General features: G+C 45.9%; 1 protein-coding gene across 1 annotated transcript; it reads left to right on the top strand.

Moving 5' to 3' along the window:
- The first annotated feature begins 1,808 nt into the window (after window positions 1-1,808).
- Window positions 1,809-17,112, top strand: LOC133107629 (protein phosphatase 1D-like). The gene is made up of 6 exons (XM_061216647.1): window positions 1,809-2,467; window positions 9,200-9,428; window positions 10,147-10,271; window positions 13,672-13,853; window positions 14,552-14,776; window positions 16,671-17,112. Exons 1-6 carry the CDS (start codon window positions 1,942-1,944, stop codon window positions 17,034-17,036), a joined length of 1,653 nt encoding a protein of 550 aa, XP_061072631.1. The 5' UTR covers window positions 1,809-1,941; the 3' UTR covers window positions 17,037-17,112.
- The last annotated feature ends 207 nt before the right edge of the window (window positions 17,113-17,319 follow it).

Genomic DNA, 17,319 nt, shown 5'->3' with positions numbered 1-17,319 from the left:
TCCCACCTCCTGCTCATCCTCTCACAGTACAGTCCAAAGGCGTTTGGCCACTAACTAGTATCCTTACAAATTATTTACATTTTCTAAATTCTTTCTTTCCTTAAATATGAAAGTGGTTCTCAAACTAAATTCTATTAGTAACCATGGTAAACAGTCCACAGAGGAAGAACTATCACAACATACCATTTATGTTTTATGATTTCAGAAAGCGTCCAGCTCCCACATTAGTGTCCTACTAAAGGACCACCCAAGTAACTCCTCTGAACAGACTGAAGGTGGTTCAGGTCAGGTGGCATAAAATATCTAACCTTTGTGTGTGTATGTGGGTGTGTGTGTGTGCGTGTGTATGTGGGTGTGTGTGTGTGTGTGAAACAAAAATGAAATCATGTCTCCTTTCCAGAGTGTTACAGATTATCTTGTCCATCCCCACCCCATGCTGTGGTGGATGTGTGTAGCCTACAGCCCGGCACGCTTCCCCGGGACCATGCGTGTGAGCATGGGCCGGCACGCTTCCCCGGGACCATGCGTGTGAGCATGGGTGCAGAAACCATACCAGCTGCTTTCAGGAGCTCTAAAAATGCTCACACACGAGGGAGTCACAATTAATGCCTGCTGTAGTAAATCAGACTGAATACTTCATTTGGCTAATAATATCCACCTTGTTTTAATGCCTTCGCTACAGGCATACATATGCAAGGACATATTGACATATTGCATCAACAGGAAAGTCACAGACTGGCCAAATCCACCCAAATTACATCCTAATAGCGACTTTGACCCATTGCGACTGTTTAGTAAGCGCCACTTATATTGTGACCGCATAGCAATTGAAAAGCAGTCACAGTCCTTTATTAAATCTGGCCCCAGGTTTCATCAACAACTGTAATTGGACATTTGAGGCACACATCCAGAATGCTTTTTATGTTCTGAATAAAAATCTGCGGGCCATTTCTCTACCAGGCAAATACTGAGAGGATAATGGATGTTTTTTATTATAAGCAGTATGGGATGCAGTACTCCATTGGACAGTAAAAGGTTCAATAGGTAAGATTTTTGTGTTAAAACATTGTTACAATATAACATTGTATATCCCTTCCTATCATTGAAAAAGGCTCACTGACATGCTGACTCACCCTCTGTCTGTGTTTATAGTCCTTAAATTCAGGTTTCAAATATACAGTTGATGGCCTGACACTCTGTACAAAAACATGGCATAACTCTACAATAATTCAAGTTCATTGGTTCTAATTGGGCGGCACGGATGGTGCAGTGGGTAGCACTGCAGCCTCACAGCAAGGAGGTCCTGGGTTCGAATCCCCGTCGGCCGGGGCCTCTCTGTGCGGAGTTTGCATGTTCTCCCCGTGTCTGCGTGGGTTTCCTCCGGGTACTCCGGTTTCCTCCCACAGTCCAAAGACATGCAGGTTAGGCTGATTGGAGAGTCTAAATTGCCCGCAGGTATGAGTGTGTGAGTGAATGGTGTGTGTGCCCTGTGCCATTCATGAAATGGTATGAAAACACGGGGTAAGTGACTTGGACAAATGTGAGAAAACATAGGCATTGTTTCCCTGGAATATAACTTATTTATTCGGTATGAAATGTAACTTCGCATGATTTTGACTCCAATAATTTATGTTGACAGATGTATGGAGAGTATTGTACTTGTATACACGGAGAGACAAACTTCAGTACCGAAAAGTCCATGGAAGGGTATAATTGTTACCGATAGGTGGGGCCGTTGAGCGCCTTTCCCATCTTATCCCCAGTTGCTAGAGGTCTGACGTCAGTGCGTTCCTGAGCATGCCTACAAAGCGTCGAAAATAAACAATAGACCAAGCGAGAGGGATAGATTTTGGACCTTCCAAAAACTTAGTAAAATTAAATACAAACGGGATTTCAGTGGTCATACCGCCTCTAAATTGGATAACACACGTCTCAGTAAGCATGGAAAACGGATTTTCGTTGCGAGTGAGTGTGTTCTCCGACCAAGGCGGTAGGAAATATATGGAGGATGTGACCGAGGTTGTAGTGGAGCCCGAGCCGGGAGAGGATGAGCTTGAGTCGCCCGAACAAGGCGATGCAAAAGTGGACAGCAGTTCAGCTGCGGACAGTACGCCGGTTAAGGTGATTCAAGAGCTGCCTGCAAGCGGCCCATGCAACGGCCCATTCCCCTCACCGACACCCACCAAGGTGGCATGGACTCGTAACATCACAAGCGACGGGGAAAGTTGTGCAGTGGCATCGGTGCAGAGCGAAACACCGACTGATGAGACTCGTCCACTGCGTTCTGTGGCTTATTTCGCAGTATTTGACGGCCATGGAGGTCGAGAAGCAGCGCAGTTTGCACGGGACCATCTTTGGGATTTTATAAAGAAGCAGCGGGGCTTTTGGTCAAATGACGACGAGGAAGTGTGTGCAGCGATCCGAAAGGGCTTCGTTGCTTGCCACTACGCCATGTGGAGAAAGCTGCGTAAGTAGCCAGCTAGCGAGGTCGCTAAGTAACGTTAGCATGTTAAATAACATTGTAGTTGGTTGGTATACACACCGGTTCGATTGTATAAAAACACGAGCAAAACTAGTTGCTACGACATTGCGTTAACTAGTTAAGCTGAATAGTTCATGTTGACGGGCCAAGAAAAATAAAATTGCAATGGGCTTGTTCGTAAGCTCGCCGAGTTTTTGGATGGCTGGTTGGCTTGTTAAAAGGGTTCTCCTGGTTAGCCATGGGTAGCATTTTTTTCGTTGGCAAGACAGTGCAGCTAGTCGGCTAGCTAGCTGGCTAACGTTGGAGTTGTTCAGAAACGACCCGTTGGTTCTTGGCGATAAGATATTACATACTTCGTAATGTAAACGAGGCTACTAACATTATCAGCAAATCAATAGATGGATTGATTTCATTTATTGTTCAGTTCAGCATGTTTTAAACTTGGGCGCCAGACAAATGATCGCTACAGCGGTAGGGAAACGTTCCCATGACCCCCCCTAAGCCCCCCGACGTTGGAGTGAAAGCACGGCCTTGGCTCCGTACTGTCCGTTTTTTTTGACGTTTGAAATTGGACGGTTTCGCATGGGCAGTGATTTTATGACTGTCCGTGTGGAATTGGCTAGCTAAATTGCCAAGGTTAATCAGCCGTGTATTCTGTTGTCGTTTTTGATAATCTGGATATTTTGACATGCTTGTATAAAGTGTGTAACGAAGACATATAATACATTCAATATGACATTATGCAACGTTTATTAGTATACAAACATTTTTTTTTTCGAGTTAAAACGGAAAGTAACCGTGCTGTGTGTACATATTACATAATATTATGTGTGATTACGTGCCCACCGAAAGTACATTCCTTTGTGGCTACTCAACTAAATATTTGCACATTTATCTTCGCTAACCTCGTTATAAACCCGTGCCCCGGTAAAGTGTTGTTCCTGTTGGGTTCAAATTGATGAACATCCCGTGGAGCCAATGGAGAGACTCTGTCGGAAATGTTTACGTCAGTTATCCAGTCAGCTTTTTAGTCGGGAGGAACCGGACATGAGTGACTCCAGCCACGGTACAGTACATTCTAGAACGTGATGTAACGGCGTTGCTGGTTGGAACACTGATACATTCCACGCGGGGTGACCAGTGCAACTTTTTACGTAAATCCCGACTGCCTGTGGGTCTTTATTGCATTGAATTCCCCCACCCCGCCCCCCGTTGAATAGGGAACTATTATTCTTTGCTTAGTTATGAACTCCACTTCTCTTTTTAAATGGAAGCAACGTAAAAGTGCTCCCCGATCAAGGTTCGGTTTTGAGGCGACAATGTGGGCTGGCTCAGCAGAGCCACGGACAGCAGTCCCCATCTCCCCCAAGTGGTTTTCCTGGGGAGACTGATCTCATATCCTCTGCATTAGGTTAGGGGAAACGTGTTGCATTAGGCTCCATGCCTGCGCTCACTCCGTGGGAAATGTGTGGTTTTCTTCTGTCCCACCATCCCACTGCAGAACTGCACATCTAATCACCAGGACTAGGAACTACCCACACACATATATACACACACATTTACACACATATACACACAGTTACACACCCACACACATATACACACATATATACCCACACACACATATACACACATATATACACACAGTTACACACCCACACACATATATACACACACAGTTACACACACATATATATATATATATACACACACACACACATATATACACACAGTTACACACATGCAGTTACTCTCTCACACACACACACACACACACACACACATATATATATACACACAGTTACACACACACAGACACACACACACACATATATATATACACAGTTGCACACACACACGCATATATACACACATACAGTCAGGTCCATAAATATTGGGACATCAACACAATTCTCATCTTTTTGGCTCTATACACCACCACAATGGGTTTGAAATGAAACGAACAAGATGTGCTTTAACTGCAGACTTTCAGCTTTAATTTGAGGGTATTTACATCCAAATCAGGTGAACGGTGTAGGAATTACAACAGTTTCTATATGTGCCTCTCACTTTTTAAGGGACCAAAAGTAATGGGACAAACTAACGATCATAAATCAAACTTTCACTTTTTAATACTTGGTTGCAATCCTTTGCAGTCAATTACAGCCTGAAGTCTGGAACGCATAGACATCACCAGACGCTGGGTTTCATCCCTGGTGATGCTCTGCCAGGCCTCTACTGCAACTGTCTTCAGTTCCTGCTTGTTCTTGGGGCATTTTCCCTTCAGTTTTGTCTTCAGCAAGTGAAATGCATGTTCAATCGGATTCAGGTCAGGTGATTGACTTGGCCATTGCATAACATTCCACTTCTTGGTTGCTTTCGCATTATGCTTCAGGTCATTGTCCATCTGCACTGTGAAGCGCCGTTCAATGAGTTCTGAAGCATTTGGCTGAATATGAGCAGATAATATTGCCCGAAACACTTCAGAATTCATCCTGCTGCTTTTGTCAGCAGTCACATCATCAATAAATACAAGGGAACCAGTTCCATTGGCAGCCATACATGCCCACGCCATGACACTACCATCACCATGCTTCACTGATGAGGTGGTATGTTTTGGATCATGAGCAGTTCCTTTCCTTCTCCATACTCTTCTCTTCCCATCATTCTGGTACAAGTTGATCTTTGTCTCATCTGTCCATAGGATGTTGTTCCAGAACTGTAAAGGCTTTTTAAAACTCTAATCAGGTCTTCCTGTTTTTGAGGCTCACCAATGGTTTACATCTTGTGGTGAACCCTCTGTATTCACTCTGGTGAAGTCTTCTCTTGATTGTTGACTTTGACCTCCTGGAGAGTGTTCTTGATCTGGCCAACTGTTGTGAAGGGGTTTTTCTTCACCAGGGAAAGAATTCTTCTGTCATCCACCACAGTTGTTTTCCGTGGTCTTCTGGGTCTTTTGGTGTTGCTGAGCTCACCGGTGCGTTCTTTCTTTTTAAGAATGTTCCAAACAGTTGATTTGGCCACACCTAATGTTTTTGCTATCTCTCTGATGGGTTTGTTTTGATTTTTCAGCCTAATGATGGCTGGCTTCACTGATAGTGACAGCTCTTTGGATCTCATATTGAGAGTTGACAGCAACAGATTCCAAATGCAAATAGCACACTTGAAATGAACTCTAGACCTTTTATCTGCTCCTTGTAAATGAGATAATGAGGGAATTACAAACACCTGGCCATGGAACAGCTGAGCAGCCAATTGTCCCAGTACTTTTGGTCTCTTAAAAAGTGGGAGGCACATATAGAAACTGTTGTAATTCCTACACCGTTCACCTGATTTAGATGTAAATACCCTCAAATTAAAGCTGAAAGTCTGCAGTTAAAGCATATCTTTGTTTCATTTCAAATCCATTGTGGTGGTGTATAGAGCCAAAAAGAGGAGAATTGTGTCGATATCCCAATATTTATGGACCTGACTGTATATTCACACAGTTACACACATGCAGTTACTCACACACACACACACACACACACACACACACACACACATACCCACAGTTACACACATGCAGTTACTCACACTCACACACACACACACACACACACACACACACACATACACACAGTTACACACATGCAGTTACTCACACTCTCTCTCACACACACACACACACACACACACGCAGTTACACACATGCAGTTACTCACACACACACACTTATATACACACAGTTACACACATGCAGTTACTCACACGCACACACTTTTTTATACACACACAATTACAAATATACACACAAATACAAACACACTCACACTCGGTTATCTGTATGCCATCTGGCTGGGCTGATGGTGGCTGCTCTGATGATTGGATTAGTGCATTATTGGTGGAAAAGCTCTGTGTGTGCAGGCCAACCTAACCTGCTGACCAAGCAGTCATTCAGGTGCTGGCCTGGGTGTTTTTTGGGCTTGCCTGGACTTCAGTCGGAAGCTGTTGACACAGGAATTCAGAGGTCACTGCTCTCTACAGACCTCAACTCGTGGAAGTGTCACACCTCTACCTGTGGAAGTGTCACACCTCTACCTGTGGAAGTGTCACACCCCTACCTGTGGAAGTGTCACACCTCTACCTGTGGAAGTGTCACACCTCTACCTGTGGAAGTGTCACACCACTACCTGTGGAAGTGTCACACCTCTACCTGTGGAAGTGTCACACCTCTACCTGTGGAAGTGTCACACCTCTACCTGTGGAAGTGTCACACCTCTACCTGTGGAAGTGTCACTGTGACACCGTAACCTGTTTCTCTCACTGCCAAACAGGAAGCCTTCAGTACTGGATTTCTTGTAGTACTCGCGCTTATGGGGCTTTCCCAGATGGTGTGTCTGCTTCAGGTCTCGGGGTTTGTATCACAAAGTTGGATTACTGAATTAGCTGGATAGCTGCACTGTGTAAAACCCGGAGCAGAATTTTTTTAAGTCCGTGTTCCAGGTTTAGGAGGGCTCTGGGTTTCACTCCGTCTAAGCCTGTAATCCTGCTGAGCGATGCAGGGCCCTGGTTCTGAGTGCAGCCCACTCAGTGCAAGCTGTCACAGTGCTGACAGGCACACAGGAGCCCAGCGAAGCACACGGCTTTGTGCAGCTGGTTAAACCAAACACTGAAAGTGTAAAACCATGTGGCCGTGATTCTGCATACAGTATTTGGCAGCAGAAGAGGGATGTCAGTCTCGTGTTTGTTGTGAGTTATTTATATAACATCCGATTACGTTGCTTTCATATTCATGGATGCTTTTGGCCACTTACAGTGAAATGAAATGTTCCGTATGTGTGAGTAACCCTGCTAATACCATTCCCAGTGGAGTGTCTGAATCCGTATGTGTGAGTAACTCTGCTGTTACCGTCCCCAGCGGAGTGGCTGAATCCGTGTGTGAGTAACCCTGAATCCGTATGTGTGATTAACCCTGAATCCGTATGTGATTAACCCTGAATCCATATGTGTGAGTAACCCTGAATCCGTATGTGTGATTAACCCTGAATCCGTATGTGATTAACCCTGAATCCATATGTGTGAGTAACCCTGAATCCGTATGTGTGATTAACCCTGAATCCGTATGTGATTAACCCTGAATCCGTGTGTGTGATTAACCCTGAATCCGTGTGTGTGATTAACCCTGAATCCGTGTGAGTGATTAAACCTGAATCCGTGTGTGTGATTAACCCTGAATCCGTATGTGTGATTAACCCTGAATCCGTATGTGATTAACCCTGAATCCATATGTGTGAGTAACCCTGAATCCGTATGTGTGATTAACCCTGAATCCGTATGTGATTAACCCTGAATCCGTGTGTGTGATTAACCCTGAATCCGTGTGTGTGATTAACCCTGAATCCGTGTGAGTGATTAAACCTGAATCCGTGTGTGTGATTAACCCTGAATCCGTGTGTGTGATTAACCCTGGATCCGTGTGTGTGATTAACCCTGAATCCGTGTGTGTGATTAACCCTGAATCCGTGTGTGTGATTAACCCTGAATCCGTATGTGTGATTAACCCTGAATCTGTATGTGTGATTAACCCTGAATACGTGTGTGTGATTAACTCTGAATACGTATGTGTGAGAATCCGTGTGTGTGATTAACCCTGAATCCGTATGTGTGATTAACCCTGAATCCGTATGTGTGATTAACCCTGAATCCGTGTGTGTGATTAACCCTGAATCCGTGTGTGTGATTAAACCTGAATCCGTGTGTGTGATTAACCCTGAATCCGTGTGTGTGATTAACCCTGGATCCGTGTGTGTGATTAACCCTGAATCCGTGTGTGTGATTAACCCTGAATCCGTATGTGTGATTAACCTTGAATCCGTGTGTGTGTGATTAACCCTGAATCCGTGTGTGTGATTAACCCTGGATCCGTGTGTGTGATTAACCCTGAATCCGTGTGTGTGATTAACCCTGAATCCGTATGTGTGATTAACCCTGAATCTGTATGTGTGATTAACCCTGAATGCGTGTGTGTGATTAACTCTGAATACGTATGTGTGAGAATCCGTGTGTGTGATTAACCCTGAATCCGTATGTGTGATTAACCCTGAATCCGTATGTGTGATTAACCCTGAATCCGTGTGTGTGATTAACCCTGAATCCGTGTGTGTGATTAAACCTGAATCCGTGTGTGTGATTAACCCTGAATCCGTGTGTGTGATTAACCCTGGATCCGTGTGTGTGATTAACCCTGAATCCGTGTGTGTGATTAACCCTGAATCCGTATGTGTGATTAACCCTGAATCCGTATGTGTGATTAACCCTGAATACATGTGTGTGATTAACCCTGAATACGTATGTGTGAGAATCCGTGTGTGTGATTAACCCTGGATCCGTATATGTGATTAACCTTGAATCCGTGTGTGTGATTAACCCTGGATCCGTATGTGTGATTAACCTTGAATTTGTGTGTGTGATTAACCTTGAATCCGTGTGTGTGTAATTAACCCTAAATATGTGTGTGTGATTAACCCTGAATCCGTGTGTGTGATTAACCCTGGATCCGTATGTGTGATTAACCTTGAATCCGTGTGTGTGATTAACCCTGGATCCGTATGTGTGATTAACCTTGAATCCGTGTGTGTGTGATTAACCCTGAATCCGTGTGTGTGATTAACCCTGAATCCGTGTGTGATTAACCCTGAATCCGTGTGTGATTAACCCTGCTGTTTCCGTCCCCAGCCGAGTGGCCGAAGACTCTGACGGGGCTGCCCAGCACGTCGGGGACCACGGCCAGTGTGGTGGTGATTCGGGGCGACCGCATGTTCGTGGCCCATGTGGGGGACTCGGGCGTGGTGCTGGGGGTGCGGGACCAGCCCTCTGACCAGTTCCTCCACGCCCTGGAGGTCACGCAGGACCACAAGCCTGAGCTGCCCAAGGAGAGGGAGCGCATTGAGGGCCTGGGGGGCAGGTGAGGGGGGTCTGGGGGGGGCAGGGGGGGGCACAGCTTAAACCATCTCACACGAGCTTAGAATCCCAGCTGCTCCCTAAATATCCCTGAATGATCTCAATTCAAAACAATATATCAAAACTATGTTGAGTATGTTTTCATACATTTTATCTCTGCACTGCTTTAAAATGGCAACAATATTCTATGAATATTTGACCTAGCTGAAGGTGTGCTCAGATGCTAAGATGTAGACAGAACATCTTATAAAATGAGCTTTACAACGAGCATACCTGCCTCTACTGCCAGCCCATTGCTCTGAGATCGTTTAGACTCGGCCATCATCAAATCTGGAGCTCCAATCCAAATCCGGCCCTGGCTTTCTTTTCTCACAGGTAATTTGCTGAACAGTTAGTTCTACCGATTGGCCAGACTGTCTTCACACCTGACTCCCAGGTAAAGGGAGGGTGGAAAACCAGCAGTCCTCGGACCTCGAGGGCCGTGATTTGCTGATCCCTGATTTAGAGTGAACTCTAGAGGTTTATTGGTAATTCTCATTTGAGTGGGCGCTCTGACATGCTCGGCCTTGACTGTTTGAGACGAGTGTTTGATCAGCTGCTGCTGGTGTGTGATCGGCTGCTGCTGGTGAGTGATTGGCTGCTGCTGGTGAGTGATTGGCTGCTGCTGGTGAGTGATTGGCTGCTGCTGGTATTTGATCGGCTGCTGCTGGTGTGCTCCACAGTGTGATTAAGAAGTCGGGAGTGAACCGTGTCGTGTGGAAACGTCCCAGGCTCACTCACAACGGTCCAGTCAGGAGGAGCACCGTCATCGACCAGATCCCCTTCCTGGCCGTTGCCCGCGCCCTGGGTAAGGACCACAGTGATCTATATCAGTGCCCCCCCCCCCCCCCCCCCCCCCCCCCACAGGACGCAAGATAACCTTATTCCATTTAACCCCATAAAAGTGTACAAGTGATGTGTATATACAGTTCTTTGCAAAAGTTTGAGGCGGGTGTGATAAAATGCTGTAAAGTAAGAATGCTTTCAAAAATAGAAATGTTAATAGTTTATTTTTATCAATTAACAAAATGCAAAGTGAGTGAACAGAAGAAAAATCTAAATCAAATCAATATTTATTATATTACCCTTTGCCTTCAAACCAGCATCAATTCTTCGAGGAACACTTGTACAAAGTCAGGGATTTTGTAGGCATATAGTCAGGTGTGAGATTAACCAATTATACCAAACAGGAGCTAACGATCATCAATTTAATTTGTAGGTTGAAACACAATCATTAACTGAAAAGAAACAGCTGTGTAGGAGGGTTAAAACTGGGTGAGGAACAGCCAAACTCTGCTTCCAAGGTGAGGTTGCTGAAGACAGTTTAATGTCAGAAGTCATACACCATGGCAAGACTGAGCATAGCAACAAGACATAAGGTAGTTATACTGCATCAGCAAGGTCTCTCCCAGGCAGAAATTTCAAGGCAGACCGGAGTTTCCAGATGTACCGTCCAAGCTCTGTTGAAGAAGCACAAAGAAACAGGCAACGTTGAGGACCGTAGATGCAGTGGTCGGCCAAGGAAACTTGCAGCCGATAAAAGACACATCATGCTTACTTCCCTTTGCCAGTGGGCAAACATACGAAACCAGTGGGACCCAGGTGCACCCATCTACTGTGTGCAGAAGTGTGGTCAGAAGTGGTCTTCATGGAAGCATTGCGGCAAAAAAGCCATACCTCCAACGTGGAAACAAGGCCAAGCGACTGAACTATGCGCAAAAACACAGGTTCTCTGGACAGATTAGTCAAAATTTGAAATATTTGGCTGTAGCAGAAGGCAGTTTGTTTCGCTGAAGGGCTGGAGGGCGGTACAAGAATGAGTGTCTGCAGGCAACAGTGAAGCATGGTGGAGGTTCCTTGCAAGTTTGGGGCTGCATTTCTGCAAATGGAGTTTGGGATTTGGTCAGAATTAATGGACTCCTTAATGCTGAGAAGTACAGGCAGATATTTATCCATTATGCAATACATCTGGGAGGCATCTGATTGGCCCCAAATCTATTCTGCAGCAGGACAACGACCCCAAACATACAGCCAAAGTCATTAAGAACTATCTTCAGCGTAAAGAAGAACAAGGAGTCCTGGAAGTAATGGTATGGCCCCCACAGAGCCCTGATCTCAACATCATCAAGTCTGTCTGGGATTACATGAAGAGACGGAAGTATTTGAGGCTGCCTAAATCCATAGAAGAACTGTGGCTAGTTCTCCAAGATGTTTGGAACAACCTACCTGCCGAGTTCTTCAAAAACTGTGTGCAAGTATACCTAGAAGAATTGAGGCTGTTTTGAAGGCAAAGGGGGTGTGGTCACACCAAATATTGATTTGATTTAGATTTTTCTTCTGTTCATTCACTTCTTCTGTTCATGCATTTTGTTATTTGATGAAAATAAACTATTAACATTACTTTATTACACCTACGTATGCATGAGATTATCTAATCAGCCAATTCTGTGGCAGCAGTGCAATGTTTGCAAATATATAGATACAGGTCAGGAACTTCAGTTAATGTTCACATCAACCATCAGAATGGGGAAATATGTGATCTAAGTGACTTTGACCATGGAATGAATGTTGGTGGCAGACAGGGTGGATTGAGTATCTCAGAAACTGCGTGCGCACTAGCCTCAAGGGTTTTCAAGGAATGGTGCACAAAACAAAAATCCAGTGAGCAGCAATTCTGCAGACAGAAACGCCTTGTTAATTAGAGACGTCAGAGGAGAATGGCCAGACTGGTCAAAGCTGACAGGATGGTGACAGTAACGTAAATAACCACACATTACAACAATGGTATGCAGAAGAGCATCTCAATGCATCATAAGTGGCTACAGCAGTTGAAGTCTAATAAATACCTAATAAAGTGCTTGGTGAGGGTATATGCATCCAACCTCTATCGGAATGTGTTACCTGCTCTGATATCCACAAAGTTTATAAATTTGCATTATCCCGGTCTGAACTGTAGTGTAACAAAGTGCAGGTGAAATCCCCCAGGTTGCTTGATTTGAAAGTCCTCAGCTGCACGTTATCCACACGCTGCAATGCATTCTGCCAAACGATTTGGCTGGATTTTGTTGCTCCAGATCCTGAATTTTGTTCCTCCAGAGCATATTCTTAGTGCATCTCTGAATGAGGATTATCCGTGCTGCTGCCCTCTTCATCACCCTCTTGTGGAGAGAATTGGGACGGCATGGCATCCAGCTCAGTCCACTTGAGTTTTATTTCAATTACATTATTACTTTTATCCAAAGTGACGTACAATAAGTGCAATGAACGTCTACAGATCACTGGTCAGAAAAGGTACAGTCCTCATAAAGTATAAATTCTCCATACCCGTGAACATCAGCAGTTTACCCGTTAAGCATAGGCTAAGTCAGTAAAGTTAGCGTGTGTCATAACTACAAGTGAGGGTCGATTATAAGAGATGGTAAAGAACTACTGCATCAAGATGATGCTAGAGGTGCAACTTTCCCAAAATATTTGGGCTTAAAATAAAAAATAAAATCAACTTCAGGCAGTCCATTGTCATCACATGAATCCCCTGCTTGCCAATAGGCAGCAGGTACAGGTGCCCAGGTGTGAATGTGTGACCAACGCTTTGATTGCTGTGTTTTTATCATAAGCTTAAGAGTATTTCGTGTTTTATTCTGTGAGTTAAATTACATCTCATACCTCTACTGTGAATTTAAAAGCTGTTATGTGCTCTAGAAAAAGTTGCTAACAAGTTGCTATATTGGAACTGCTTCTAAAAGCATAGTTGACATGTTAACGGGTTTGATTTCTGTCTAAGAAGAAAACATGAATCTCTCTTTGGCTTCTGTTAACCAGAGACTTTATTTTCTGCAGAAACCAAAATCCCTGTTGGACAACAGCATCACGGCTTGCATGATTCCAGGTTTTAGCAAACAAACTGTTACACACTATACCAGGGGTGTCAAGCTCCAATCCTGGGGGGCCACAGTGTCTTCTGGTTTTTCGGTGTGTTCCAGCACAAGTGGTGAATTTTAAGTTTTTAGGAGTCCACACGGCTTGTTTGCAAGGCCTTATTTGGCTGCTGATTGCAAGGAAGCCACAGAAACCAGCAGACGCTGCGGCCCTCCAGGCTGGAGTCGACACGCGTGCTCTGGACTGCATCTCAGGAGGGGCAGGACGGCCCGCCCGTTTGGGTGCAGCGGCAGCAGGCTGTGACTCTCCCCCCGCCCCCCCTGTCCCTGCAGGTGACCTGTGGAGCTACGACTTCTACAGCGGGGAGTTTGTGGTGTCCCCGGAGCCGGACACGCGGGTGGTGAGGCTGGACCCACGGCGGCATCGCTACATCCTGCTGGGCAGCGACGGGCTGTGGAACATGGTGCCCCCGCAGGACGCCGTGGCTATGTGCCAGGACAACGACGAGGCCATGGTGAGAGCCTCTCTCTCTCTCTCTCTCTCCTCTCTCCTCTCTCCTCTCTCCTCTCTCCTCTCTCCTCTCTCCTCTCTCTCTCTCTCTCTCTCTCTCTCTCTGTCTCACTCTCACTCTCACTCTCTCTCTCTCTCTCTCTCTCTCTCACTCTCACTCTCACTCTCACTCTCACTCTCACTCTCACTCTCACTCTCACTCTCACTCTCACTCTCACTCTCTCTCTCTCTCTCTCTCTCTCTCTCTCTCTCTCTCTCTCTCTCTCTCTCTCTCTCTCTCTCACTCTCACTCTCTCACTCTCAACACCCGCTTTAAAGTCACATTACCCTGGCTCAGTCACGCTACGATACAGGAGGAGTGACTTACCAACACGATACAGTAACCCGGGTTCTGAATTATGCTGTTTTAACGATGGAGCTCTTCTGAAGTGATGCTAGGTTACATATCTCTGATACAATTCATCAACCAAACGTAAACATAGCGGTTTGGTTTAGGAGTGACTTAGAGCGTGATAATGACACGCCTTTGAAGGTCTCTCAGCCTATCACAATGCAAGGTCCGAACTGTTGTATAATGATTCAGTGAAAGTAAATGTAAAAAGTAGTAAGTTGTAACAAAGCAACAGCAATAATAATACAGAGTAATAATGCTGTAGTGAAAATGCGCAGCAGTGACCAGGCTTTTGGGGTTCCCGCGTGCAGGCGCAGGGCGGGGTGTCGAGCGCCCGGCAGCTGGTGAGCCACGCCCTCCTGCGGTGGCGGCAGCGCATGCTGCGCGCGGACAACACCAGCGCCATCGTGGTGGCCCTGCAGGAGCCCGGCCTCGCCCCCGCGCCCCTGCACCACGAGGAGGTCCTGCTCAACCTGGCCGAGGGCCCCCGCTCCGGCCCCGCCTCCGGGTCCCGATCCAACACCCCGCTGGTGGCGGTGAGCCTCTGACCTCTAACCCCAGACCTGCACACTGACCTTTAACCCCAGACCTGCACACTGACCTTTAACCCCAGACCTGCACACTGACCTTTAACCCCAGACCTGCACACTGACCTTTAACCCCAGACCTGCACACTGACCTCTAACCCCAGACCTACGCACCGACCTTTAACCCCAGTCCTACGCACCGACCTTTAACCCCAGTCCTACGCACTGACTTTTAACCCTAGTCCTATTCTGTGAAGAGAGGTGGAGTATGTGGCGGCCCATGCAGTATTACCGTTTAGAAGATCAGGGGAAATGAAGTTTTAGTCAACTTCACTGGTGAATCAAAGGATGTATTTTATGGATGATACAAGGTTTATGTGATCTTTCCAGTTTAACTCCATCAATTCAGATGCCAAGACATTTGGCTGACTGGACTGGACTGTGAGATTTCATAACCATCAATTAGTACTTTAACAATTGATGTTTTTTCCTGAAAAGATAATGAAGTTGAAATTTGTTGAGTCTGAACCAATTGGGAGATTTTAGTTACTGAGACGAATGAAGACCTAAGTGAAGTGGGATTGTTATGTGATAAAATTGGACTTGGTATCATCCACAAACAGAAGAGGTAGCAAGTTAGGTGATGCAGCAGGTATTTTATTAAGCGTTATGGAATGAAAACCTGTGGTATAGTGTGGATATTGGCACAGCTAGCGAGCGGGGTGGTTAGGCACAATGCGAAGCGGAGTGCCATTATACCTCCTAGCTGTGCCAATATCCACACTATACCACAGGTTCTCATTTTATACGATGGTTACCACTTTTATCTTTAAAAATTTCACAAAAGAAAGACAGGACAAACTTTAAATGAATGTATTTTAATGGAACTATGTTTTATGGTAAATGTATTCTCCCGCTGAACAGTAGGCTCGTTTATTGGTTACTAAGCAATGGTATTGCTAACGTTAGATAGCTATAATGTATCCCCTCTGCACTAGCTAAGCAATGGTATTAACCTTAGGAACTAGCTGTAATTTATCCCCACTGCATTAACGTTAGCTAGCTTGCTAGTTTACGTTACGCCTGACGACACTGACACTTAAGTCATTTGTCTTTGTTGTAGACGTTTATCTGGGCACTGTCAGATAACGTGCAGTTAATGTAATAACTGATTGCGTCGTTATGACCCATCATTTGCTTCGCCGGGGTTTGGTGGTCTTGCTGGTATTTAGATCCGAGGATGTTGCCTTAGTTGTATTTTTAAAATTCCTATCCTACTCCTTTCCAAATCCCCGAGAAGGTCAAAGGACACTTTAATAAAATCACTCATTTTGTTTTACTTTGGTAGGCAACTAGTGGCAAAATGACAACGTTAGGTTACAAAGTAGATAACGGTGATCTACAAATGCGGAGTAATATTAAAAGATGTGTGAAGATTCCATTTAGCCTCACGTATATCATGGATATTGGCACGGCTGGAATACAAGCTGACATAGAGACAATGGACCGGACCTATTTGTTGTATAATATACTCTATATAAGAAATAGCAGGGGTCCCAGAATGGAACCCTGTGGGACCCCACATAACAAATCCATTCATATCGACATACTGTTCACGGTCAAGAACATAATTGGATAACCAACTCTACTTGTTTTTGCAAAAGCCGCAAAAGTACAATTTGTCAAGTGGAATGTTATGGTCCAAGGCTTTGGTTAGTTCTAAGAAAATTGCCATTTTTGAAAAACATGGCAACGTAGGATTGAGGATAACTGGACTTAAACTTTAGCTGTTGGGTCTGTTCTGCTCATGACAGAGCATGAATACTTTGGAGTGGGGGGGTGTGTGAGGGGGTTGTCTCTGTACCCGCAGTGTCTGAATATCCCTCCCCTGTTTTCCCCCCAGTCCCTGGACGTGAAGGCGCCGTCCCCCGTGTGTGAGCTGGTGCCGGCCCTGGATCGGCGGAGCGCTTTTTCGGAAGCGCCGCTGTGCGCCCTGTCGGATCCCCTGCCCCTCTGCATGGCCCCCCCGGAGGGCCGGTCGCCGGAGAGCAGGGCTCTGGCCGTCCGCACTAACGAGGGCCTGGCGCCCCCCACTAAACGGCCCCTGCAGAACTGCCCCGGCCCGGCGGGCAAGAAGGCCCGGCGGAGCTCCCCCCACCGCAGGAACACTGACCGCACCCCGGGGCGCCGCGGCTCCAAGGGCCAGAAACAGCCTCCCAACGTCACCGACCTCCTACAGCACCGCAAGGCCACTGTGTGTGTGTGCTGAGCAGCTCTGTGTATATATACACACTCACTCACACACACACACACACACACTCTCACACACACTCACACACATACACACTCACTCACACACTCACACACATACACACTCACTCACACACTCTCACACACACTCTCACACACACTCACACACTCTCTCACTCACTCACACACTCACACACATACACACTCACTCACACACTCTCACACACACTCACACACTCACTCACTCACTCACACACTCACACACATACACACTCACTCACACACATACACACTCACTCACA

The sequence above is a fragment of the Conger conger genome, chromosome 13, assembly GCF_963514075.1.
Source record: "Conger conger chromosome 13, fConCon1.1, whole genome shotgun sequence".
Classification (NCBI taxonomy): Eukaryota; Metazoa; Chordata; class Actinopteri; order Anguilliformes; family Congridae; genus Conger; species Conger conger.
This window is presented reverse-complemented; position numbering and strand designations above follow the sequence as displayed.